The sequence below is a fragment of the Neovison vison genome, chromosome 2, assembly GCF_020171115.1.
Source record: "Neovison vison isolate M4711 chromosome 2, ASM_NN_V1, whole genome shotgun sequence".
In the NCBI taxonomy this organism is placed as follows: Eukaryota; Metazoa; Chordata; class Mammalia; order Carnivora; family Mustelidae; genus Neogale; species Neogale vison.
In genome coordinates, this window is record NC_058092.1 from 169,719,570 (window position 1) to 169,741,701 (window position 22,132).

The 22,132-nt window shown below is 37.8% G+C and overlaps 1 protein-coding gene across 1 annotated transcript in view; it reads right to left on the minus strand.

Annotated features, from left to right (window-relative positions):
- Positions 1-22,132, minus strand: part of PCDH15 (protocadherin related 15) — a 546,308-nt gene that overhangs the window by 493,295 nt on the left and 30,881 nt on the right. The window contains exons 4-5 of the mRNA XM_044236821.1: positions 15,633-15,752; positions 4,149-4,259 (exon numbers count right to left, since the gene is read on the minus strand). Of these exons, the coding sequence (XP_044092756.1) occupies positions 4,149-4,259; positions 15,633-15,752 (231 nt within the window). The remainder of the gene's footprint in view (positions 1-4,148; positions 4,260-15,632; positions 15,753-22,132) is intronic.

The window sequence follows — 22,132 nt, forward strand, 5'->3', positions numbered from 1 at the left end:
AGAATTAATCATTCCTTATTGCACATTCATATTTAAAATGAACTGTGGGTAATAACACTGCAAATATTCTCAATAAAAGAAGTGACAAGTTTTCTTATTTATGCTAGCCAAAACTCCCCCAGCTTATTTAAGAGAAACAACATGTCCACGTGGATAAGAAGAAACTTCCTAATTACATGAAATTTGAATAGTTTCCTTTGCACATCAATCAAATCTTTGTACCATAAGCAAAACCAGATCCAAATTGAGTAATTTCAGTAATTTATCATCAAACCTCTACCCTCTTAGATACCATCTACTTTAAAATCAAAATTGATTGCTCATAATTCAACTTTCTTTATGACTCCAAGAGAATAATGTAGGTTTTAAATGTACATGATCTACACTGCACATCGATTTACACACCACTGACAAAATAACAACAAAAAACCCCCAAAGAACATAAAAATGTAATTAAAAACATGTAATGATCTATGGATTTTATGATTCTATGTAAATACAGAAGTATAAATTATACAGATATAGGGGTTCAGGACAACCTCCCCACCAAATGTACAACTTTGGCATATTTTGTGCTGAACGCACCTGAGACTACAGGCTCAAGATAAATTTTGTCCTTCTCAACCACACAGAAGAATTTAAATTGGGGTCTTTCCCAGAATAAAGGTTATTAATGGAGATCAATTTTATCCGAGTGACCCATCTGTATGGTAGGGCAAACATCTCATTATCAGATATATGCTTTACTTATGACCATGTGAAGTACACCCCTTTCCTCTGAAGTCCCTTCTCTCTAGTTCAGGATGACACAGAGTCCTCATCCAGCCTGTCTTTGGAATCCCCATGTCTACGTGGATTCCCCATAGGGTACACCTATTACATTTTATTTTCTCCTGTGAATCTGTCTCGTGTCAATTTGGTCCTTTGTCCAGCTCGAAGGACCTCTGAGAGGACAGGGATTCTTGCTCCCTGACATAGATGTTGGCGTATATGAAGCAGTCCAAGATTAGCAACCATCTCTCTAAGAGAAGAAGCTCTGATGTGTAGCACTTGTCACTTTCCATCCTCTAGGCTCTAATACCAAGGACACAAAGGCAAGGTCCCTGAACTCAGAGCTGGGAGGAAGATCCACAACCGGTTCTCAAGCAAGGATGATTCAGCTTTTCAGTTCCAACAATCCCAGTTTTAAGTAAATTATGTGTCTAAGATGTAGAGACAATGAGGAATTCTTTCCCATTTGTGAGGGAGTGATGTGTTGTAATACTTTGGAAAATAATATGGCATTATTTAGTAAGATTAAAAGCCCTACCTATACATGTATACATATGCATATTTTCTCATAAAAATTCCATTATTAAATTATCAATTTTTAAATACTTATTTATTTATTTATTTGAGAGAGAGAGAGAGAGAGTGTGTGTGTTTGTGTGTGTGTGTGTGTGCAGGGCGAGGGGCAGAAGGGGAGAGAGAGAACCTCAAGCAGACTCCCTGCTAAGCACAGCCTCTGACACGGGGCTCATTCTCATAACCCTGAGATCATGACCTGAGCTAAAATCAAGAGTTAGATGCTTAACACACTGAGCCACCCAGGTGCCCCTCATTTATCCATTTTCAAACACTAAAGTGCCGTACATAAGTAGCACATGCCCGAAGTCACAAAGCTAGTCAATGGCAGCACTGGAGTTTAAATCCAGGCAACGTGGTTCTAGAATTCATGCTTTTGCCACAATATTGTACTCACTGCCTCTCACAAGAGTCATGAGAGTGGGTATCTTCCCAAGCCAAAATGCAAAACAAACAAACAAACAACAGGTAGTATATTTGGATAAATTACAATGCATCCTAATTTTGGTATATCCTAAAACCATTAAAAGGATATAGCTTTGAAAGTTTTTAAAAACACCAAAAAGCTTCTAATCTCTTATACTTAACATTCATATTCTATACTCTATGATTTATGTTTGTGGTAAAAATTGTTACAGATAAATTAACCTTTTCTTTAATTTCTTGCCAATTCCATTCTTTCCCTTTGATGAGTCACGCATAACCTTCTATCTCATAATTTTATCCCTGAAATGCTAAAAAATTAACACTCCCTCTTGCACTTACAGGCCGTCTAGCAAATTTCATGCAAATTGTTCCAGATGTCTTTATAAATATTTTAAATTAAATAGCAACTCAGATGTTTAGCTTGTGTTTCTTAAAAAAAAATACCTCATTTTAAATAGCACAATAAAAACAAATTTTCAAATACATTCTAGAGCAATCTTACTCTTTCTTACATTTTATTAGAGATTCTGAATCAGACAAGGGAAACTATATTTTTTCTTCTCATTTTCACCCACATGGAAATAATATTTAAAAATAAATATTTCAGGGTTTTGAGGAACTCATACCTACTGATTCTACTGAGAGGCCAGTTGATTTTACTTTTTCTTATATCTGCCGTTTCTGCTTTAGTCTCTACCCCTGGACTCCAAGACAATGAATCAAAATACAACCAACTGGATAATTTTGAATGTAAATCCAGAAATTTGGCTTCAAAAATTCTATCTATGTATCTATATCTACTACCTACCTACTATATATAACAGATGAATTATATATATGTTATATAAAATAAATATATTTTATATGTGTAAATGTATTTGTTTTATGAATATATAAAACAATATTAATATAAATATATAGATATAAATCATGTATTTAAATATGAATATACACATACAAAATCCACCCCGCCCTTACTGGCAAAATATCTTTAGGGCAAAAATGGCCATCCACTGAGTGATGCCTTGTTGCATATAAACTTGTTCAGAAGAGCTGATGGGGGATGCTTTCCTTTTGCCACTCTCTGCTGTCTTTCTGTTCTGCTCTATGAGTAGGATGACAATGACTAGGCATCCTTAAAGGCACAGGCTGGCTTCAGAGTCTAATAACCTTTTCAGAACGTGATCCTGTCACTTACTATGGACTTTTGTCACTATCAGAAGCCATTTGTAGCCAGCCAGTATCAGTTGTTTGCTGAAAAACTAGCCTCATTCTGTTCTTCTTGTTAACAAACTCTTATTCCCCTTCTCCTGCTCCTTCCCTCCCTCCACTTCTTTCTCCTTCACCTCCTCCTCCTTTTTCTCCCAGCCCAGTCTCCCTGGGTTATCAGCCCTGTCCAGCTCCAGGAGATGCCCAGGACTTGGTATAATCCAGAAGTGATTACCTCACTCCCCTTTGCTACATACAGTCTCCTTCAATCTCTCTATTCTGCCTCCTGGGATCCCAGGCTAGAAGGGAAGAGGACTTGGGACAAGTTTCCTCATGGACAAGGAAGAAGAAGAGTCCTAGTTTTGCCCCTTTTCCCCCTGCTTACCCTCAGACTTGAAATGCAGTTATGATGTTTATGGATGTGGTATTCACTAGTACCTGACAAATATTGCATTGGAAAAATAACCAGACTTCAGAAAGGGTACAACCTAAGGGGAGAAGTAACCGGAGTCCTTTGTGATATACGTCAGCTGTCAAACCAGCACTTGATCTACATGAATCTAGGGATTTTGTTAAAACCATAATAAAAGTCCATGTTATGTAAGCAACTATTTTTCTGATGTTTCATTCCTGCGGTGCATACATTCTTGGTTATGGTCCTAGAAGCTGACACCAATAGTGAAATAAAATGGAAGCCATGGGGGAAATGATTGCTGATCAGTTTTTCTCTTCCTTTGGTGCGCTCTGGAACCCCCTGGGGAGCTAATAAACATGCAGGCATTCCATTTCTACCCTTTAAAAATTTTCCTCAGAGGGTCTGAGGTTGGGTCCAGGAATCTGCCTGTTTAATATCCTCCCAAGGTGATTCTGCTGCTGATGCTCCATGCATCACACTTTGAGAAAATACTTCACTGTGAGCTGAAGGCAAAGTATTGAAGAGTGGGTGTGAGTGATTCAGAGGGAAGGAAACAGTGAGTAGAAACCATCCTCCTGCCCCCTTCCATCCCATTCCCTATCTCGAAGAATATAACATACACATTATGCTGTGGGCAGCCTACCCTGTGAGGCCATAATTTACACCAAGCACTCTGAGAGCACTTATACATTCTGGGGTTAGTTCTTTGCTTCATAAGTTCCCCAGAGGGAAGCTAGGGAGACTGAGTACTCACATTAGCTTGGATGATGACAAAATACCGGGTCTTATCTTCATAGTTGAGTCTCTTCCTTAACACCACGTTTCCAGACAACATGAGGGGAATTTCGAAGGTGTCATTGGATGTCTGCAAATTGGGAAAGATAAAGAATCAACTCCTTTGAATATAAGATGAATTAGAGAATGCAACGTTGTAACTTAGTCTGTTGAAATTTACAGAGAGCGTGTTTATCATCTGAAAATATTGCCTATAAGATTCATATTTACTACTCTCACCATTTTTAAAAGGTGAATTTATTTTTCTGAGTGAGAGAGAAACAATGGTGGAGGGGCAGAGACAGAGACTCTCCAGCTAACTCCCCTGGAGCACAGAATCAACTACAGCTTTATCCTAGGACACAGAGGTCATAACCTGAACTGAAACCAAGAGTCAGCTGCTTAACTGACTGATTCATCCAGGTGCCCTAATACTCTCGTCATTTTTAAAAACTCTGCATGTTGATCAATGGGTTTTTCACCAGTCATCTTGAAAATAACCACAAAACTTGTTTCTCATGATATTTTTTCATATATTTTTTGGGTTACCCTTGAGTAGCCCTGGGGTACTTCTAAATCAAAGTTCAGGTATCTGGAAAATTTCCCTGTTACCACCATGTATTTTATCATCAAAGGTTCAAACATCACAATTTGTGATTTCTATGTAATACCCTTTTTTCAACATTGGTGTCAGGGGAGGGGGAGAGGAGGGCAAGGGGAGGAGGAGGACGATGGTGATTTGTACTTGGTTCTGTGAGCTCACAGGTCATTATCCAGAGCAGGTCATTCTTCCACCACCAGCCTCCCCCCAAAAAAGTGCACTTCTGGCATAACTCCAAAGAGAGAAAGATCCAGAATGTTTTAGAAACCAGCATAAATGATTTTGTTTTAAATGTAGTCAATCAGCTCAGCTGCTATTCATCCCTAAACTTGTTCCTTATTTTAGAAAAAATTCAATGAAAATGATGGCAAAAGTAAAGAGAAGGAAAAAAAACAAGAAAAAAGAATAAGAAAAAGAAAAGAAAGCTCAATTTTAACTATTCTGATTTTGCTCATGGGTTAAATAAAAGTGTGCTTTGTTTTAGTGATGAGTCTGCAACATTGGTAATTAAAATTTTATGATTTTGGTTAGTACAAATGCCTGATTTTTCTCTATTCCACATGTAATATAAATGTTCTTCCACATCATAAAGGTAATACAAGTAGGGCAACAAAGATGCTAATAAATAGTTCAAGTGATCATGTTCAATTTACCCTGTATTAAGACTAGAATAGAAACTTCATCCCCTTTCTTTAGTGTAAGTTTGTTAAAAAACACTATTCAAAGTATCTGTTTATATGACATTCAAAAATGATGACAATAATGTTGAAGGTAAGAGTGGGTGTAACAGATTTCTGAGGGAGCCCCTGTCCATCCCCACATCATCTCCCCCACAGGCATCTCATGGCTTCATGTAAAACCTCCCCTTGAGTGTGGCAGGGGCTGTGACTTGCTTCTAACCAACAAGATACAGCATAGGTGATGAACTGTCTTGTGGCTGCACTGTGTCATGGACAACTCCATCTTGCAAACAGACTGGATCTGGGCACCCTCCTTGCAGAACTCAGGGGATATACAGCCAAGGAACTCAGTGCGGCCTGTCAGAGCTGGGAGCAACTTCTGGCCAAGAGTCAGAGAGAAGCCAACACCTTCTGTCTTAAAATCATAAAGAAATGAATGCTGACAGCAGTCTGAGTTTAACTGGAAGGAAATTCTTCCTTAGTTGAGTTCTCTGTAGGAGAACTAATCTGCTCAATACCCAGATTGCCACCTTGTGAGAGCCAAGCTGAGTCTAGGCTCTGAAGTCACCGAAACTGTGAAAATCAGTGTGTTTTGTTTTAAGACGCTAAATTTGTGATGGATTGTTATGTGGTAATAATGGGTAACTAACAGGGCTACTGGGTGGCTCAGTGGGTAAAGTCTCTGCCTTCGGCTCAGGTCATGATCTCAGGGTCCTGAGATTGAGCCCCGCATTGGGCTCCCTGCTCAGTGGGGAGCCTGCTTCCCCCTCCTTTCTCTCTGCCTGCCTCCCTGCCTGCTTGTGATCTCTTTTTCTCTGTCAAATAAATAAATAAAACTTAAAAAAAATTTAAAAATAGGTAACTAACACATCATGTTAACCCCAAAACTTGTCTTGAGGATCAGTGATGGCATATAGTAAAGGCAATGACATCTGCTACATTTGCCAAGTCTTCAACATAATAATTTCAAGTGATACTATATTTTTAGTTCTCTGATATTTTGGAACACATAGACATGAGGAAATACTCATATATGCTCTTATTAGAAAGTTATCCTCTTTTTTTAAAATACAGAGACGAATAGACAACATTTCAACAGTTTCTCCAATTCTCCTTTCCTTAAGGAGCAAACAGCCTGATACAGATTTGAAATGTCAGTGTTTCTGGTTTTAGAGTAGTGCCAGAGGCTAATGAGCTGATAGCTCATCACTGAAGATCCCCAGCCGTCAATGAAATGAATGCTGTACTTCTGTTGTTGTTAAAACTTTGAAATGGTTATATCATTGTTTCTGCTGCCTAATACTCAAGAGAGCCAGAATGGCTCAGAAGGAAAAAGAACTATGCATATTAGTCTTCTAAAGATATCCTGAAGAAAGGAACTGATTGGGAATTAATTGTTCTGCTTCTATATGGTTGATGATCTCCTACTTGACTTGGTGTTTCCATGAATAACCTATAAACTCTGGGAAAAAAGCAAAACCAACAAACAAACAAACAAAAACAACAAAAAAAACTACCAGGCACCCTGAGAGAGATAACCCAAGCAGATATCACACACTTGAAAAAAGAGATGACCTGGCTAAGTTGGCTGTTTGGCATTAGTTAGCTCCTCGAGGGGCTGTCAAAATTCTGAAAGAAAACAGATCTGGTTTGAAGAGGATAGACTATGGGACAACCCATGCTGATGGAGGCTGACAGGGGGCTGGAGAAAGGACAAAGCCAGGAAGGGAGAGAATGAATGTGATGTGTAAGCTGTGTCCAAGTCTGTAAATAACCTCACGAGCACACTTATATGAAGAGGTTCACTAAGAAAGTATACGGAACTGAGATTCAAGCTGCACCCAAGGGTTTTTAATGTAAGCTCAACGATGTTGTCTGGTACATTAAAAACAAACACATGGACAAATCTTCTCTGAGGAATATAACAGAAGTAAGAGTGTCTCCACAACATAACCTTCACAAGGTCCAGGAGGGAGTTTAAAACAACCGGACCCAGGATGAACCAGGAAATGGGATTCCATTTTAGGAGCGAAAATCAGGGAAGACCAAAGTTAGGACAAGCAAAGAGGGATTTTTAAAGCAGCTGTTTGAACACTGTGCTCAGAGATGTAAATAATATGCTCACTGCAGGTGAGACCACAGGAAAACTCAGCAAAGACAGGCAAAGTCTAAAAATGTGGGGCATTTAGATGTGAGGATTATACCAGCTGAAAAAACAAAAACAAAAAAATTAACAACAGCAACAAAAACACTAGATACGCTAGACAGGTTTATTTGGAAATCAGGACCCAAGTCACTATATTTCCATTTCTTAAGATAGAGGGGAAATCTAGATGTGAGTGTGAAATTTCATGATTTTTTGAGATATCATCTCAAAGTGATTTAAATTAATTTGTGGCCAAAGGCACCTTGGTGGCTCAGTTGGTTAAACGCCGGACTTTTGATTTTGGCACAGGTCATAATCTTTTGGATCAGGTCAGGAGACTGAACCCAACGTTGGGTTCTGTGCTCAGCATGGGGTCTACTTGAGATTCCCTCCCTCCTTCTCTCTCTGCCCCTCTTGCTTAGGCTTTGTTTCTCTCTCAAGTAAGTAAATAGAAATAAAGTATTTAAATTAATTTGTGGCCAAACAAAATGTCTTTAATGGAATGGAAATCAAGGTCATTAATCTGTGATTCCTGCTAATGAATAATGCAGCATCAGTTGGAAAACAAACAAGCAAAAAGAAACAAACATCCTGAGATTTTTAAGTAGAACAGATCAATCTGCAATTTCCTCCATCCATACACTGTGGGACTCATTTGAAAGAAATCCTAATTGTGGTGATAGATGCCAGAGGTGGCCCCATTTTCAGGTTAAATATGTTTGCCCCCCACACAATTTCGTTTTGAAATTAAGAAGTTAGTAGGTGAATATTATGGTGTTATTAATAGAAGCGGAGTTACTAGCAACTGAATAGTGGCAGGAACAAACATCAGTAGGTAACTGAGGTTTACAGGAAATTTCCACAATGGCTAAAGATGGGTTCTCTCTGCAAGGATGTGGCTGAGTTCAGGCTCCCCTCTCCCTGCAATAAACCCCAAGTTAGGTGCTCTCGTGGTGCCTTATTCTTTTGCCTCATTGAATTAGGCACATGCCCAGAGGATGTCATTACTTATTCCACAGAACTGCTAGCTTGCTAGAGCACATTTTTCTTTTTCTGTAATTTGGAAACTACATGTAGCCAATCAGCTTCTCTAGTCTCTAGGCAGTAAAGGCACATATTATGTTTCATGCCCAGTCCAAAAATCCCTGAAAGGAGGAAGCCTTCAGAAGGAATTCCTGCACAGGTGACAAAGATTTCCAGCCTCATAAAACTTCTAAAAGATCGTTCCTAAGTAATGCATGTTTATCTCACACTACATCTATAGCTTGGATAGGTTGGTTTTTAGGGAAAGGCAATAAATGTTTCCCTAAAATACATGGCCAGGCTGTTCTATAGTTGCTGGGAGTTTCATTTTTATAGATTGAAGAGTAAAAATTAGGAAACAACCTTCATAAAATGTAAGCTAGAAACATGGGATGCATAGACAACGAATTCTTTTAAAAACATAAGTATTAAGGAAGAAAGTCCAGAAATCAAATGTGCAGTCAGTGGTCTGTTTCTGCTTTTAAGGAAAAGTATTTCTCTTGTCCTTTTGTCTTCTGCTTCTTCTTTGATCTTTTTCACTCAATTTCTTGAGCAACCCTTTCTATTTATGGTCCTTTTCTGTCACATCCTCTTAATTCCCTGTCTTTTCTTTTTCTTTCTTTCTTTTTTTTTTTTTTTTTTCCTTTTCTCCACTGTCTCTACCTACAAGCACGTGGGAACACACTTAGGGGAAAAGACACATAGAACCAACAAAAACATCTTCAAATCTTTCATAGGTTCTGCTATGTCCAGGGGCTTTTCTTTTCCCTTTTCATTTTTGTTCCCTATTTCGAAAATTTTACCATAAAAACTGAACTGTTTTATTAGAACACAGCAGAGAAGAAGAGGAGCCCGTGTGCTCTAGAAAGACTCCTGAGTCTACAGCTCAGAGGCCCTGCTCACACCAGCCAGCCACTCTCCTGAGACAAATTCTCTCCCTCTCATGAATTGATCTGCCAGAAGAAGATGAGAACATTCACGATTCACTTAGTTCTCACACTATGTATGTGAGGTGGTTCCTATAGACCCTTCTCAGTTTCTGCAAGCTAAATGTTTATGTTTCTTTGTTTAAAGCTTATATAACAAACACATAGATTTAAAAAAAAATACAGACTATTAGCTTTCTATTTTCCTTGTATGAAACATATAGGAGGAGTATTCACTTAGAAAATTCACTTAAAAAAAAAAAAGAAAATTCACTTAAGAGGGAGAATCAAAATGGCGGAGGAGTAGCAGACTAAGGTGACATCAGGTCACAGGAGTTCAGTTAGATAAATATCAAATCATTCTGAACACCTACAAAACCAACAGGAGATCAAAAAGAAGAAGAGCAGCAATTCTAGAAACAGAAAATTGACCACTTTCTGAAAGGTAGGACATGTGGAGAAGTGAATCCAAGCAGATATACGGGAAGACAGACCGTGGGGGCAAGGGCCAGCTCTTGGCAAGTAGTGGAGCAGCGGAGCACAAAAACCGAAGTTTTTGAAGTCTGTTCCACTGAGGGACATTGCTCCAGAGATGAAGCAGGGGTGGAGCCCTTGCAGGCTCAGGACGACAGTGTGGTCTCAGGACCTGTGGATTCACAGAAAACCAGGGGTGTCTGAGTGTAGCAAAGCTTGCAGATATAGGAGTGGGGAAGCTGGCTGCAGAGACAGAGCTGAGCAGGGGGCTATTAGCTCAGGGTTACCTTAAACCATCATCCATGGCACAGTCAAGACACTGCTCTTTGAGCAGGGACCCACAAGTGGCAGATCCGTGGAGACTCACCTTCCTCCTCTGGGAGTGTGCAGCAGGAATCTGCTGGGTTTCAGACTCCAAACAGGGTTGTGCACCAGAGATAGAAATGCTGGGTCACAGGCAGGGTTAGCTCAGAGTGTGGCCAGAGACCAGGGAATTGGGAGGGACTGACTGTTTTTCTCCAAGGGCACACTGAGGAACGGGGTCCTGAGCTCTTGGCTCCTCCAGGCTGGAAACTGGGAGACCGCCATTTTCATTCCCGTCCTCTATGAAAAGCATTCAGGAAACAAAAGCTCCTGAGAGTGAGCCTGAGCAGATTACTTGGCCTGGCCCCTGGCAAGGGTGGTGCAATTCCACCTCAGGCAAACACATTTAAGAATCCTAGGAACAGACCTCATCCCAGAAGATCAGCAAGAATATCCAGTAAAGACCAAGCTCACTGATCATGGAGAATAGCGGAATTCCAGAGGAGGGGAAAGCAAGGTATGGAATTCATGGCTTTCTCCCCAAGGTTCTTTAGTCTCGTGAAGTAATTAAATTTTTTAAATTTTATATTTTTCTTATTCTAATTTTTTTAAACTTTTCCTTTTTCCCCTTTTAATGTTTTTTAACTAGCTTATCTTAAAAATACCTTTCTAAAAAAATCTTTTTAAACCTTCATTATTATAGTCATATTTTACCCTTCATTGTATCTAACTTTAATTTTAGTATACTAATTTGTATGTCTAACTGAATTTTTTGTATATAGGGTTATTTCTTCTAAAAAATCTTAGGATACAATTTCTTCTTATAGATCAAAATATACCCTAAATCTAGCAGAGGGCTTTGTTCTACTCTCCAACCTGAGCACATTCTCTCCACTTTCTTTCTTTTTCCAACCAACTTATCTTATCAATTCTCGTCTTAGAATTTTAGTTTTTTAATTTTCAGCTTTACAGTCATATCCCATCCCTGCATCATGTTTACCCTTATATTTGTATATATATAAAATTTTCTTTCTTTAAACTTTTGGGGGGTAGTTTCTTCTAAAAGACCAAAATACTCCCCGAATCAAGTTGGTGCTCTGTTCTATTCACCAGTCTAATATATATATATATATATATATATATATATATATATATATAATATATATTATATATATTATATATATATAAATATATATATATATATATATATATATTTAAAAACATACATTTTCAATATATATATTTTAATTATATATATATATATATTATTTTTAAATTAAAAAAAAATTTTTAAATTACTTTTTACCCCCTACCTTCTCCTTCCAATTTGGGGTCTCTTCTGATTTGGTTAGCATTTACTTTCTGGGGCCTTTGCCACCCTTTTAGTATTTTATTCTCTTATTCATATATTCTTATCTGGATAAAATGATAAGGCAGAAAAACTTACCACAAAAAAAAAGAATAAGAGGCAGTACTGAAAGCTAGGGACCTAATCAATACAGACATTGGTAATATGTCAGATCTAGAGTTCAGAATGATGATTCCTAACATGCTAACCAGGCTTGAAAAAGGCAGGGAAGATATTAAATAAAACCTGTCTGGAGAAATAAAAGCCCATTCTGGAGAAATAAAAGAACTAAAATCCACCAAGATGAAATAAAAAAAGCCATTAATGACGTGCAATAAAAAATGGAGGCCCTTTTCCACACCAGCATCTGTCATTTCCTGACTTGTTAATTTTAGTCATTCTGACTGGCGTGAAGTGGTATCTCATTGAGGTTTTGATTTGTATTTCCCTAATGCGGAGTGATGTGGAGCACTTTTTCATGTGTCTATTGGCCATCTGGATGTCTTCTTTACAGAAATGACTGTTCATGTCCTCTAACCATTTCTTGATTGGATTATTCGTTCTTTGGGTGTTGAGTTCGATAAGCTATTTGTAGATTTTAGATACTAGCCCTTTATCTGATATGTCATTTGTCAATATCTTCTCCCATTCTGCCAGTTGTCTTTTGGTTTTGTTAACTGTTTCCTTTGCTCTGCAAAAGTTTTTGAGCTTGATGAAGTCCCAATAGTTCATTTTTGCCCTTGTGTCCCTTGCCTTGGGCACTATTTCTGGGAAGTAGTTGCTGTGGCTGAGGTCGAAGAGGTTACTGCCTGTGTTCTCCTCAAGGATTTTGACGGATTTCTTTCTCACAATGAAGTCCTTCATCCATTTTGAGTCTATTTTCATGTAAGGAAATGGTCCAGTTTGATTTTTCTGCATGTGGCTGTCCAGTTTTCCCAACACCATTTGTTAAAGAGACTATGTTTTTTCCATTGAACATTCTTTCCTGCTTTGTCAAAGATTAGTTGACCATAGAGTTGAGGGTCTATTTCTGGGCTCTCTATTCTGTTCCATTGACCTATGCGTCTGTTTTTGTGCCAGTAGCATACTGTCTTGATGATGACAACTTTGTAATAGAGCTTGAAGTCTGGAATTGTGATGCCACCAACTTTGGCTTTCTTTTTCAATATTCCTCTGGCTATTCAAGGTCTTTTCTGGTTCTATATAAATTTTAGGATTATTTATTTCATTTTTTTGAAAAAAAATTGATGGGATTTTGATAGGGATTGCATTAAATGTGTAGATTGCTTTAGGTGGTATAGACATTTTCATAATACTTATTTTCCAGTCCATGAGCATGGAACATTTTTCCATTTCTTTGTGTCTTACTCAATTTCTTTCATAAGTACTTTATAGTTTTCTGAGTACAGATTTTTTGCCTCTTTGTTTAGGTTTATTCTAGGTATCTTATGGTTTTGGGTGCAATTGTAAATGGGATGGACCCCTTAATTTCTCTTTCTTCTGTCTTGCTGTTGGTGTATAGAAATGCAACTGATTTCTATGCATTGATTTTATATCCTGACACTTTACTGAGTTCCTGTACAAGTTCTACAGATTTGGAGTGAGTCTTTTGGTTTTCCACATAATGTATCATATCATCTGCAAAGAGTGAGAGTTTGACTTCTTTTTTGCTGATTTGGATGCCTTTAATTTCTTTTTGTTGTCTGATTGCTGAGGTTAGGACTTCTAGTAGTATGTTGAATAGCAGTGGTGATAATGGACATTCCTGCTGTGTTCCTGAACCTAGCGGAAAAGCTCTCAGTTTTTCTCCATTGAGAATGATACTTGCTGTGTGCTTTTCATAGATGGCTTTGATGATATTGGGGTATGTACCCTCTCTCCCTACACTTTGAAGAGTTTTGATCAGGAAAGGATGCTGTACTTTGTCAAATGCTTTTTCAGCATCTATTGAGAGTATCATATGGTTCTTGCTCTTTCTTTTATTAATGTGTTGTATCACATTGATTGATTTGCAGAGGTTGAACCAACCTTGCAGTCCTGGGATAAATCCCACTTGGTCATGTTGAGTAATCCTTTTAATGTACTTTGGATCCTATTGGCTAGTATTTTGGTGAGAATTTTCGCATCTGTGTTCATTAAGGATATTGGTCTGTAATTCTCTTTTTTGATGGGATCTTTGGTTTTGGGATCAAGGTAATGCTGGTCTCAGAAAATGGGTTTGGAAGTTTTCCTTCCATTTCTATGTTTTGGAACAGTTTCAAGAGAATAGGTGTTAATTCTTTTTTAATGTTTGGTAGAATTCCCCTGGGAAGCCATCTGACCCTGGTTTCTTGTTTGTTGGGAGATCTTTGATGACTACTTCAATATCCTTAGTGGTTATGGGTCTGTTCAGGCTTTCCATTTCTTCCTGGTTCCATTTTGATAGTTAATACATCTCTAGGAATGCACCCTTTTCTGTCAGATCATCAAATTTGCTGGTGTATAGTTGTTCATAATATGTTCTTATAAGATATTTGTAAATGACATAACAGATAAAGTACTAGTATCCAAAATCTATAAAGAACTTATCAAACTCAACACCCAAAGAACAAATAATCCATTACAAATGTAGTGATCCGAAGGGGCACGTGCACCCAAATGTTTATAGCAGCAATGTCCGCAATAGCCAAGCTATGGAAAGAACCTAGATGTCCATCAGCAGATGAATGGCTAAAGAAGATATGGTATACACACACACACACACACACACACACACACACATATACAATGGGCTTGGGAGGTTGGGAAGGAAAAAATGAAACAAGATGGGATTGGGAGGGAGAGAAAAAATAAGAGACTCTTAATCTCGCAAAACAAACTGAGGGGAGGGGAGGAGCGGGAGGAGGGTACGGAGCAGGTGGTTCGGTTATAGACATTGGGGAGGGTATGTGTTATGGTGAGTGCTATGAAGTGTGTAAGCCTGAGGATTCACAGACCTGTACCCCTGCGGCAAATAATACATTATATGTTAAAAAAAAAAAAAAATGAAAATCAAATGAACTTATGGTTAATGTTTTCTCAATAAAGTGTTGCCCGAGGGGGAAAAAAAAAGAAAAAGAAAAAAGAAAATTCACTAAAGAAGTGATTTCAAAAGAATGCTTTGGGGCACCAATGGCATCCTGAGAAGCTTTCTGGGGGAAGGAGGAAGGGAGGGCTTCTTGCTCAGGCTGCAACAAAACCATTTTGATCTTAGCAGTGTGATAGGTAATGTAATATACTGAAAGAAATAATTTCACAGCCTTTAAAAAAATAGAAATCCTATGTTCTAATCAAAAATAAATCTAAAAAAAAAAAAAAAAGGTGGGGCTCAGTTAGTGAGTGTCTGCCTTCATCTCAGGTCATGATCCCAGGGTCCAGGCATCGAGTCCCACATTGGCCTCCCTGCTCCACAGGGAGTCTATATCTCCCTCTGCCTCTGCCTGCTCTTTCCCCTGCTTATGCTTTCTCTCTCTCTCAAATAAATAAATAAATAAATAAAATCTTAAAGGAAAAAAAGAAGGGCACAGCTAAAGGCTTTGTTCTCTTCTCTACCTAAGGTTTCCCTGGTGGATAGTGGTGGTGTGGTATTACCTGGCATGCACCATAAAACATATACATCACACTAGTTACACCACCTCTGATGATTTATTTGGAATGCTTAAGAGTCCACAAGCACAATGGAAATGTCGTGAAAATGGCATATTGTACCTATAAATCATTTTAAGTGTTTGCCTACAAAACTCACCCAGAAGTTTTCAAAGTGCTTTTTAAAAGTATAACACAATTAGTTAAAAGATGATGATTTTGAGATAATTTTTAACAGCTGAATGACTACTAATGTAGTTCAAGGAGTCAAGTAACAGAAAAACATAGTAAGGATCTGCTGGGGTAAGCACTTTTTTACTCCTCATGGAGATGCCACATAACAAGTAGATACTAACATACCGGATCATCAGGGTTATACTGGATAACGTATTCTATCTGTCCATTTGGTCCATCATCTATGTCTGTAGCTCCATTGTCTCCTGAAAATCCTGTAAATATCGTGGTGCCAACGGGAGTGAGCTGAAAATAAAATAAAATAAAATAAAAGCCGTCAATCCTCGTTCCATCAACAGCACACCAGAAGTGTTCTAGCACAAGCTCAGCCTTCTGTTACACAAAGGAGAGCAGGCAGCTGCCCACGGCCACAGACCTGACGCATTTCTAAAGAACACTTCTAAACCTTCCATAGGAGTTCTTGTGAAAGCTGAAATTTCCAACATCACGGTCCTTGCTTTGGGTGAAAAACAGAAGGTCCTAACTCAGTGTGAAGCACATTTGAACCAATTTATGATCATTAGCATCTCAGCCCCTGTGGAGAGAATGCATCTATTGTTCCTCCCTTAAAAACAAACAAACAAACAAACAAACAAAACAAAACCTTGATGCATTAAGTTATGGACAAGCTAGAATTTAAATTGTATGTGGAAGTTAGCATCTTTATTTTAAAGTCAAAAACCACTTAGGAGAGATGAATGACACAATGGAAGTTTGAGGATGGGACATCAGGGACAGTGGTGCTCTATGCATCGGAGGAGGGAGAGAGCTCGTGTTGCCTCCGTTTCTGAAGGCCACTGAGTGGTGGGTGTTGGCAAGACAACCAGATCTTTTCCTTTGGGATTCAAACAACGGCAAAACTTATTACGGCACACAAGACCATGATTTGGCATTTGGCCTGTGTATCTAGCTTCATTCAGTGTTGCTCTCCACTGAGAGTCATTGTTATTTTCTTTGACAGTAGGTCATTCCCTGCACAGTGTCTTCCTACATCCAGAGCCTCTAGAAGTCAAGCTTTAGCTGGAGCCCTCCTCATGAGTTACATTTCCACTTACTCAGCATCCCTTCTCCTAAACTATCCCCAGCAAAGCATGCTCCATCCCACATCAGAATAAGGTACCCTTCTTGTTGTGTTTGCGTCTTACACTTTTCTTCCTTAATCCCTGCATTGAAATCATGAATAAATAAATTTTATCTATAAACATAACCTCTCTGCGTCTATGCATCAGAGGCTTTTCTTTTTTTTTTTTTTTTATTTTAGAGATATGTTTTGTTAGTTTTTAAATGGCATTCTTTCATGGAGAAATAATTTCAGGATGGATAAAGAAAAGGAGTTGTCTCAGGTATTCCTGTTTCCAGTGGGTACAAATCCAGACCTCTACAGGGATCGACCACATAATGAGCAAATGAGTGAGGCGATCCTGATGTGCTTGGGGGCAAACTGAGAATCAAATACATTCTATGAAGCAAATTCTTGCCATTATGGAACATAGTCTTCTTATATCCTAATTTTATGAGAAATGTCTTGGTTCTAGATTGGCCTAGATTTTAGAGAATTAAACTATGAACTGAATGGGCCAAACAAAATATATGCATGAGGCCCTGTAACTACAGTACTTTGCAACTTCTGATCTAAGAAAAAAAAAAATTACAAGTGTGATGAAAGAAACAAGCCATAGATACAAAGTAGTGAGCATTTAAAAAGTCAGCCTTCCTGGCAGGCAGGTCTATGGGGCAAATTTTGACTTCCACAGGTCAAAGAGAACACAAAGAAGAGAGGAGATGGTCTGAATAGCACATTTGAGAACACCAGGACACCATGGATGGAGACCCTGGGTGAAAACGTGAGGTCATTGAAAGACTGCTAAGACTTCTAAACTGACAATTTTCACTTTTAAAACTGTAATCCTAGTCCCCAAAGATATTGTGCTTTCTTGAAAAAAAAAATCATCTAAATCATTCTAATGCAGCTTGCTTTGATTTTTAAATTATCAAATTTTAAAATTGAATGATGGTTTATTTCTAGATAACTATTAAAACCAAGTATTTTCTGTGGTAAGAATACCTCTATATTCCTCTTTCCCTTCATCAAGGCTCTTGGAAACATGGGCCATTGTAGTGAAGTCAAAATCAAACACTAAGCTTATTTAAAAATTAGGAAATACTGTTTAAAAAGGAAGTAGCAATGGAAACAAAGGATCTGCTTCAAAATATATATATTGGATTTGACTATCACCTATACATCACCTAACATATGATTTCAAAGTATCTTCTGTCTCCTGTGTGAAAATAAAATTATTGGTAACCTTATAATAAAACAAAACCACAGCACCCCACAGGTGTTTTTTTGTTTGTTTTGTTTTGTTTTTTTTAAGTAGGCTCCACACCTGACATAGAGCCCAACACAGGGGTTGAGCTCAGAAACCTGAGACCAAGACCTGAGTTGAGACCAAGAGTTGGGTGCTTAACTGACTGAGCCACCCAGGTGCCCCCCCACCACCAACGAGGTATTTTTTAAAGATCTTTGTTATCAAAACAAAACAAACAAACAAACTGTGCTGTGGGATTGATTTTAAAAAATCAAAGGAATCAAAACAAAGACAAAATGAAACAGAAAAATGTGAATAGTAGGTGTGGGCAGATTTTGAAAACGATGTGTTGGTGTCTCTCTATCTACTCATTGAGGCAGCATATCCTACAGTACTAGACTCATTGTGGGGAGGGATTCTGAAGTCCTGAAGCCAAGGGCACAACAGAGGTACTAAGGGGAAGGAAGAGGAGGTTGGAAGAGCTGGGAGCACATGCCAGTGTCTAGAGGTGCTCAGATAGTGAGTGGGCTGGACCCCAGGGAAGAAAGTGACAAGCACAAAGTGTGCTGAAAACAATCACAAGCCCTCTCTTTAATTAATTCTGCCAGCCCCTATAATACACACCTAAAAGAACAAGATGTTAGAACAAAAAAAATTTTTTTAATCAACTCACTATTACTAAAACCATTTTTTTTTTCTTAACAAGTTTTTTGTTTTCTTTAGTTTTGCTTTGCTTTTTTAATTGTAGGAAAACAAAATTTCAACACAATCAGTAGTGCCTCACCTGTACATTATGAAACATTGGGGCTTGAATCATGATGACATATCATCATATTCAGAAGTAAAACAAGCAAACAAGAGAAAACCTTATGATTCTCTCACTTGATCATGTAACCATTTGTGTAACATTCAACAGCTATATTATTACCCAGTGACATTATTTTCTGTTGGAAATTTTAAATTATGTAGACAGGCTGACATTTTTCTACATGCTGCTTTAATAATATAAATTCAATCTGACTAGATGTAAAGTTTGAAGTATTATTTATATATGTAGAGGAAAAAACCCAACTAATCTCGCCTTTGAGTCTCAAAATCCAAAATGCAAATGAAATGTCCCTGCTGATTTGAGTAAGTAATAAAACGGCAGTTGTTAGAAGATAAGAACTGTTGTTAGTCAAGGAGAAAATAAAGCATAATATTCTCTAAATCTCACAACTTTCTATGCTTCCCAGTCTTATCTGAGATTAAGTTTCTAAAAACAAATATTGCATAACAGTATTTGGTTGGAATAAATGATTTGAAAGATTTTACTTCCCCCTGTGTGATATTTGCAAATCCAAAGACATAGTTGCGAATTCAAAGACCCAAACCATGAAAAATTCTGTTTTTCTCCAGTTGTCCAAACATTTTTGAAATTCACAAAAGGCAACCTAAGAGTGTTAAGGTGCCTTAATATATTATCATTAATTAATATTTTTCCTCTCCATCAGACATATTTCTTTTACATTTAAAAATCACATTTATAAAGAAGTATAATTTTAATACCTCATCTTTTAAAACAAACCCTATATTATATTTTTAGTTGTCTTTAGAAAAAGTGCACTTAGTGATGAGTCCAACAAAGACTGTTGTTGGATTACACATGAAAGGACTTATTGTGCATTTGTTCATGGATGCAATTTGAACCTTATCCAAAAAATATTTCAATTTTAATCACTCTCATTTTAGGATTTAACCTTATTTTGGGGGTGCCACACATAATTGCCCCCAATAGAATTCATGTGACCATATATATGTTTTTATTATTTGCTGAAATTACAAGTAGAAATATGATTCCATAGTCAATTGTCTTAGTATCTTTGAAAGGAAAATAAAGGAGAAATAATTTCCTCATGTCGACAAAGAGAATCAATTTTCTCATTTCTGTAATGATATCATAATAAAGGTCATGCATGATCTCTAAATAGGATTTTAAGCCCTTTTTTAAAAAGGAGAATTTAGGTCCTTGAAAATTAAGTGGAAAGGGTTATTATAACAGCAGATATCAGCATTGTATTTAGTCTGGGTGCTATCTCTATTCACTATAATTTCACTAACAATCACTACAGTTTCACTAAAAACTGGATTAAAGACTTTCCCTCCAACTTTTAAAATGTGGTATTAATTTGTTGACAGCAAAGGACTCAGGAAATATGCCTCATTATGAGTTCAGCATTTGCATAGACAAGTGAGTGCTGCTGTCTTCCACAGCTGAATGTTCACAGCAAACATCTTAGCACACATTGTTCCTACTTGTGTCCACTAACAGAATGGGAAACATCCCATGCAGACGTGCACAGGTAAAGGCAGCACTAACCTGGGTCAGTGACTGGCTGCACACATTTCTCTGTGATCTACCACTTACCTGGTTGACCCATCAGAAAAGGGCTAGGGTCAGAGATGTTTAAAACTAATATAAGAGCCTCAATGTTCACAGCAGCTATGTCCACAATAGCCAAACTGTGGAAAGAGCTGAGATGCCCCTCGGCAGACAAATGGATAAAGAAGATGTGGTCTATATATACACTGGAGTATTATGCCTCCATCAGAAAGGATGAATACTCAAATTTTGCATCAACATGGAGAGGACTGGAGGAGATTATGCTGAGCGAAATAAGTCAATCAGAGAGAGTCAATTATCATATGGTTTTGTTTATTTGTGGAACATAAGAAGTAACATGGAGGACATTAGGAGAAGGAAGGGAAAAATGAAGCAGGGGGAATCAGAGGGAGAGGCGAACCATGAGAGACTGTGGACTTGGAGAAACAACCTGAGGGTTCTCAAGGCAAAAGGTGTGGGGGGAACCTGGTGATGGGTATTAAGGAGGGCATGGATTGCATGGAGCACTGGGTGTTATACACAAACAATGTATCATGGAACACTACATCAAAAACTAATGACGTATTGTTTGAAGACTAACATAACATGATAAAAAATAATATAAGAGAAATAGCTAAAAAAAAAAGGATAATGCATTTTATCTTTATATGGAAGGTCTGGAGAAACCAAAAAGTCCCAAAGAAATGGCCTATTCTAGATGCAAACAAGCAAAGGGAGATGAAACATGAGAAATGGTGTTAAAAAGCAGATTTCATTCATTTTCACTACAGGTATACTGAACAGAGGCACACACCTATGTATGCAACTACACACATGCACACACGCACACATATGCACACATATACACACACTCTGAATAAATATAAATACACACATATCCCCATGACTTACTCTCTGTAGAGGAGGCGCTTCATGAATTTCTCAATATGATATTATAAAGCCATGCTGCCCTATACATTATTATTCACAGTTTTCAGGGCACATCTGCCATGCACATGACCATGTTCTGTGTTCTTAACATTTCATCAAGTCTCAGAAATATAATTTTGGCTTTCTGAAGGGCATTCTAATGCATGAGACGATTATCAGTGTGGGCAGCTGCCTGAGGGGGTCACTTACTTATTTAGTTCATGTCTGCTTTCACAAATGATTTTATACAGCTATTGGGAAATACAGAAAATGTAGATACATGCAAATGGTAAAATTAAAGAAAATCAAAGCAAGAAATTTCAGTTATTTCAAGAAGATGCAGAAGATAAATTATAATGTGAATGCAAAAAATGAACAGTTCTCAGTTAACTGAGATCCATGGTGAGTGAAGCTGACCGAAAAATTATGAACAGCACCCCTAAAAGAGAAGATTTGTCCTCACTTGCAAGTTTACTTGTAGTATTTTCCCACAGAAGCATTTTATTTATGGTTTCATATAAATACAATTCCTTCTCATTATCCATGGCGATTATGTTCTATAAAGTCACCATGGGCACAGACTTAAATACTGAACCACAACTTCCACAGAGAATATGGAGTTATCCCACTGCTAGGGGTGACACAAGCTTAGGTTCCCCCCCAGCCTCGTCACAACATTTTCATCAACCAGTCAATATATAACCTTGTTTTATATGTGCTTCTGTTTAAAGACACCTTATTTGATATGTGTTTTGGATTCACTACCATTTAGCTCACAGCCAACAGCACTACAACTTACGCCTGAATACATTTACCTAATACATATAGTCTCTCTGTAAGGTACATATTGCCTTCTTGTGTTGGGAAGCTAGATGGCCCTGCAGCACTACCCCTGGGGCCATTTTAAGCAGCAAAATCACCAGCAAAAAGTACAAAGATGTAAACAATGTTGCACTAACTAGATACCAGAAAAAGTACACTTGTTTACAGTAAGAGTCATGAAACAAGATGGTAGAGCATCATCT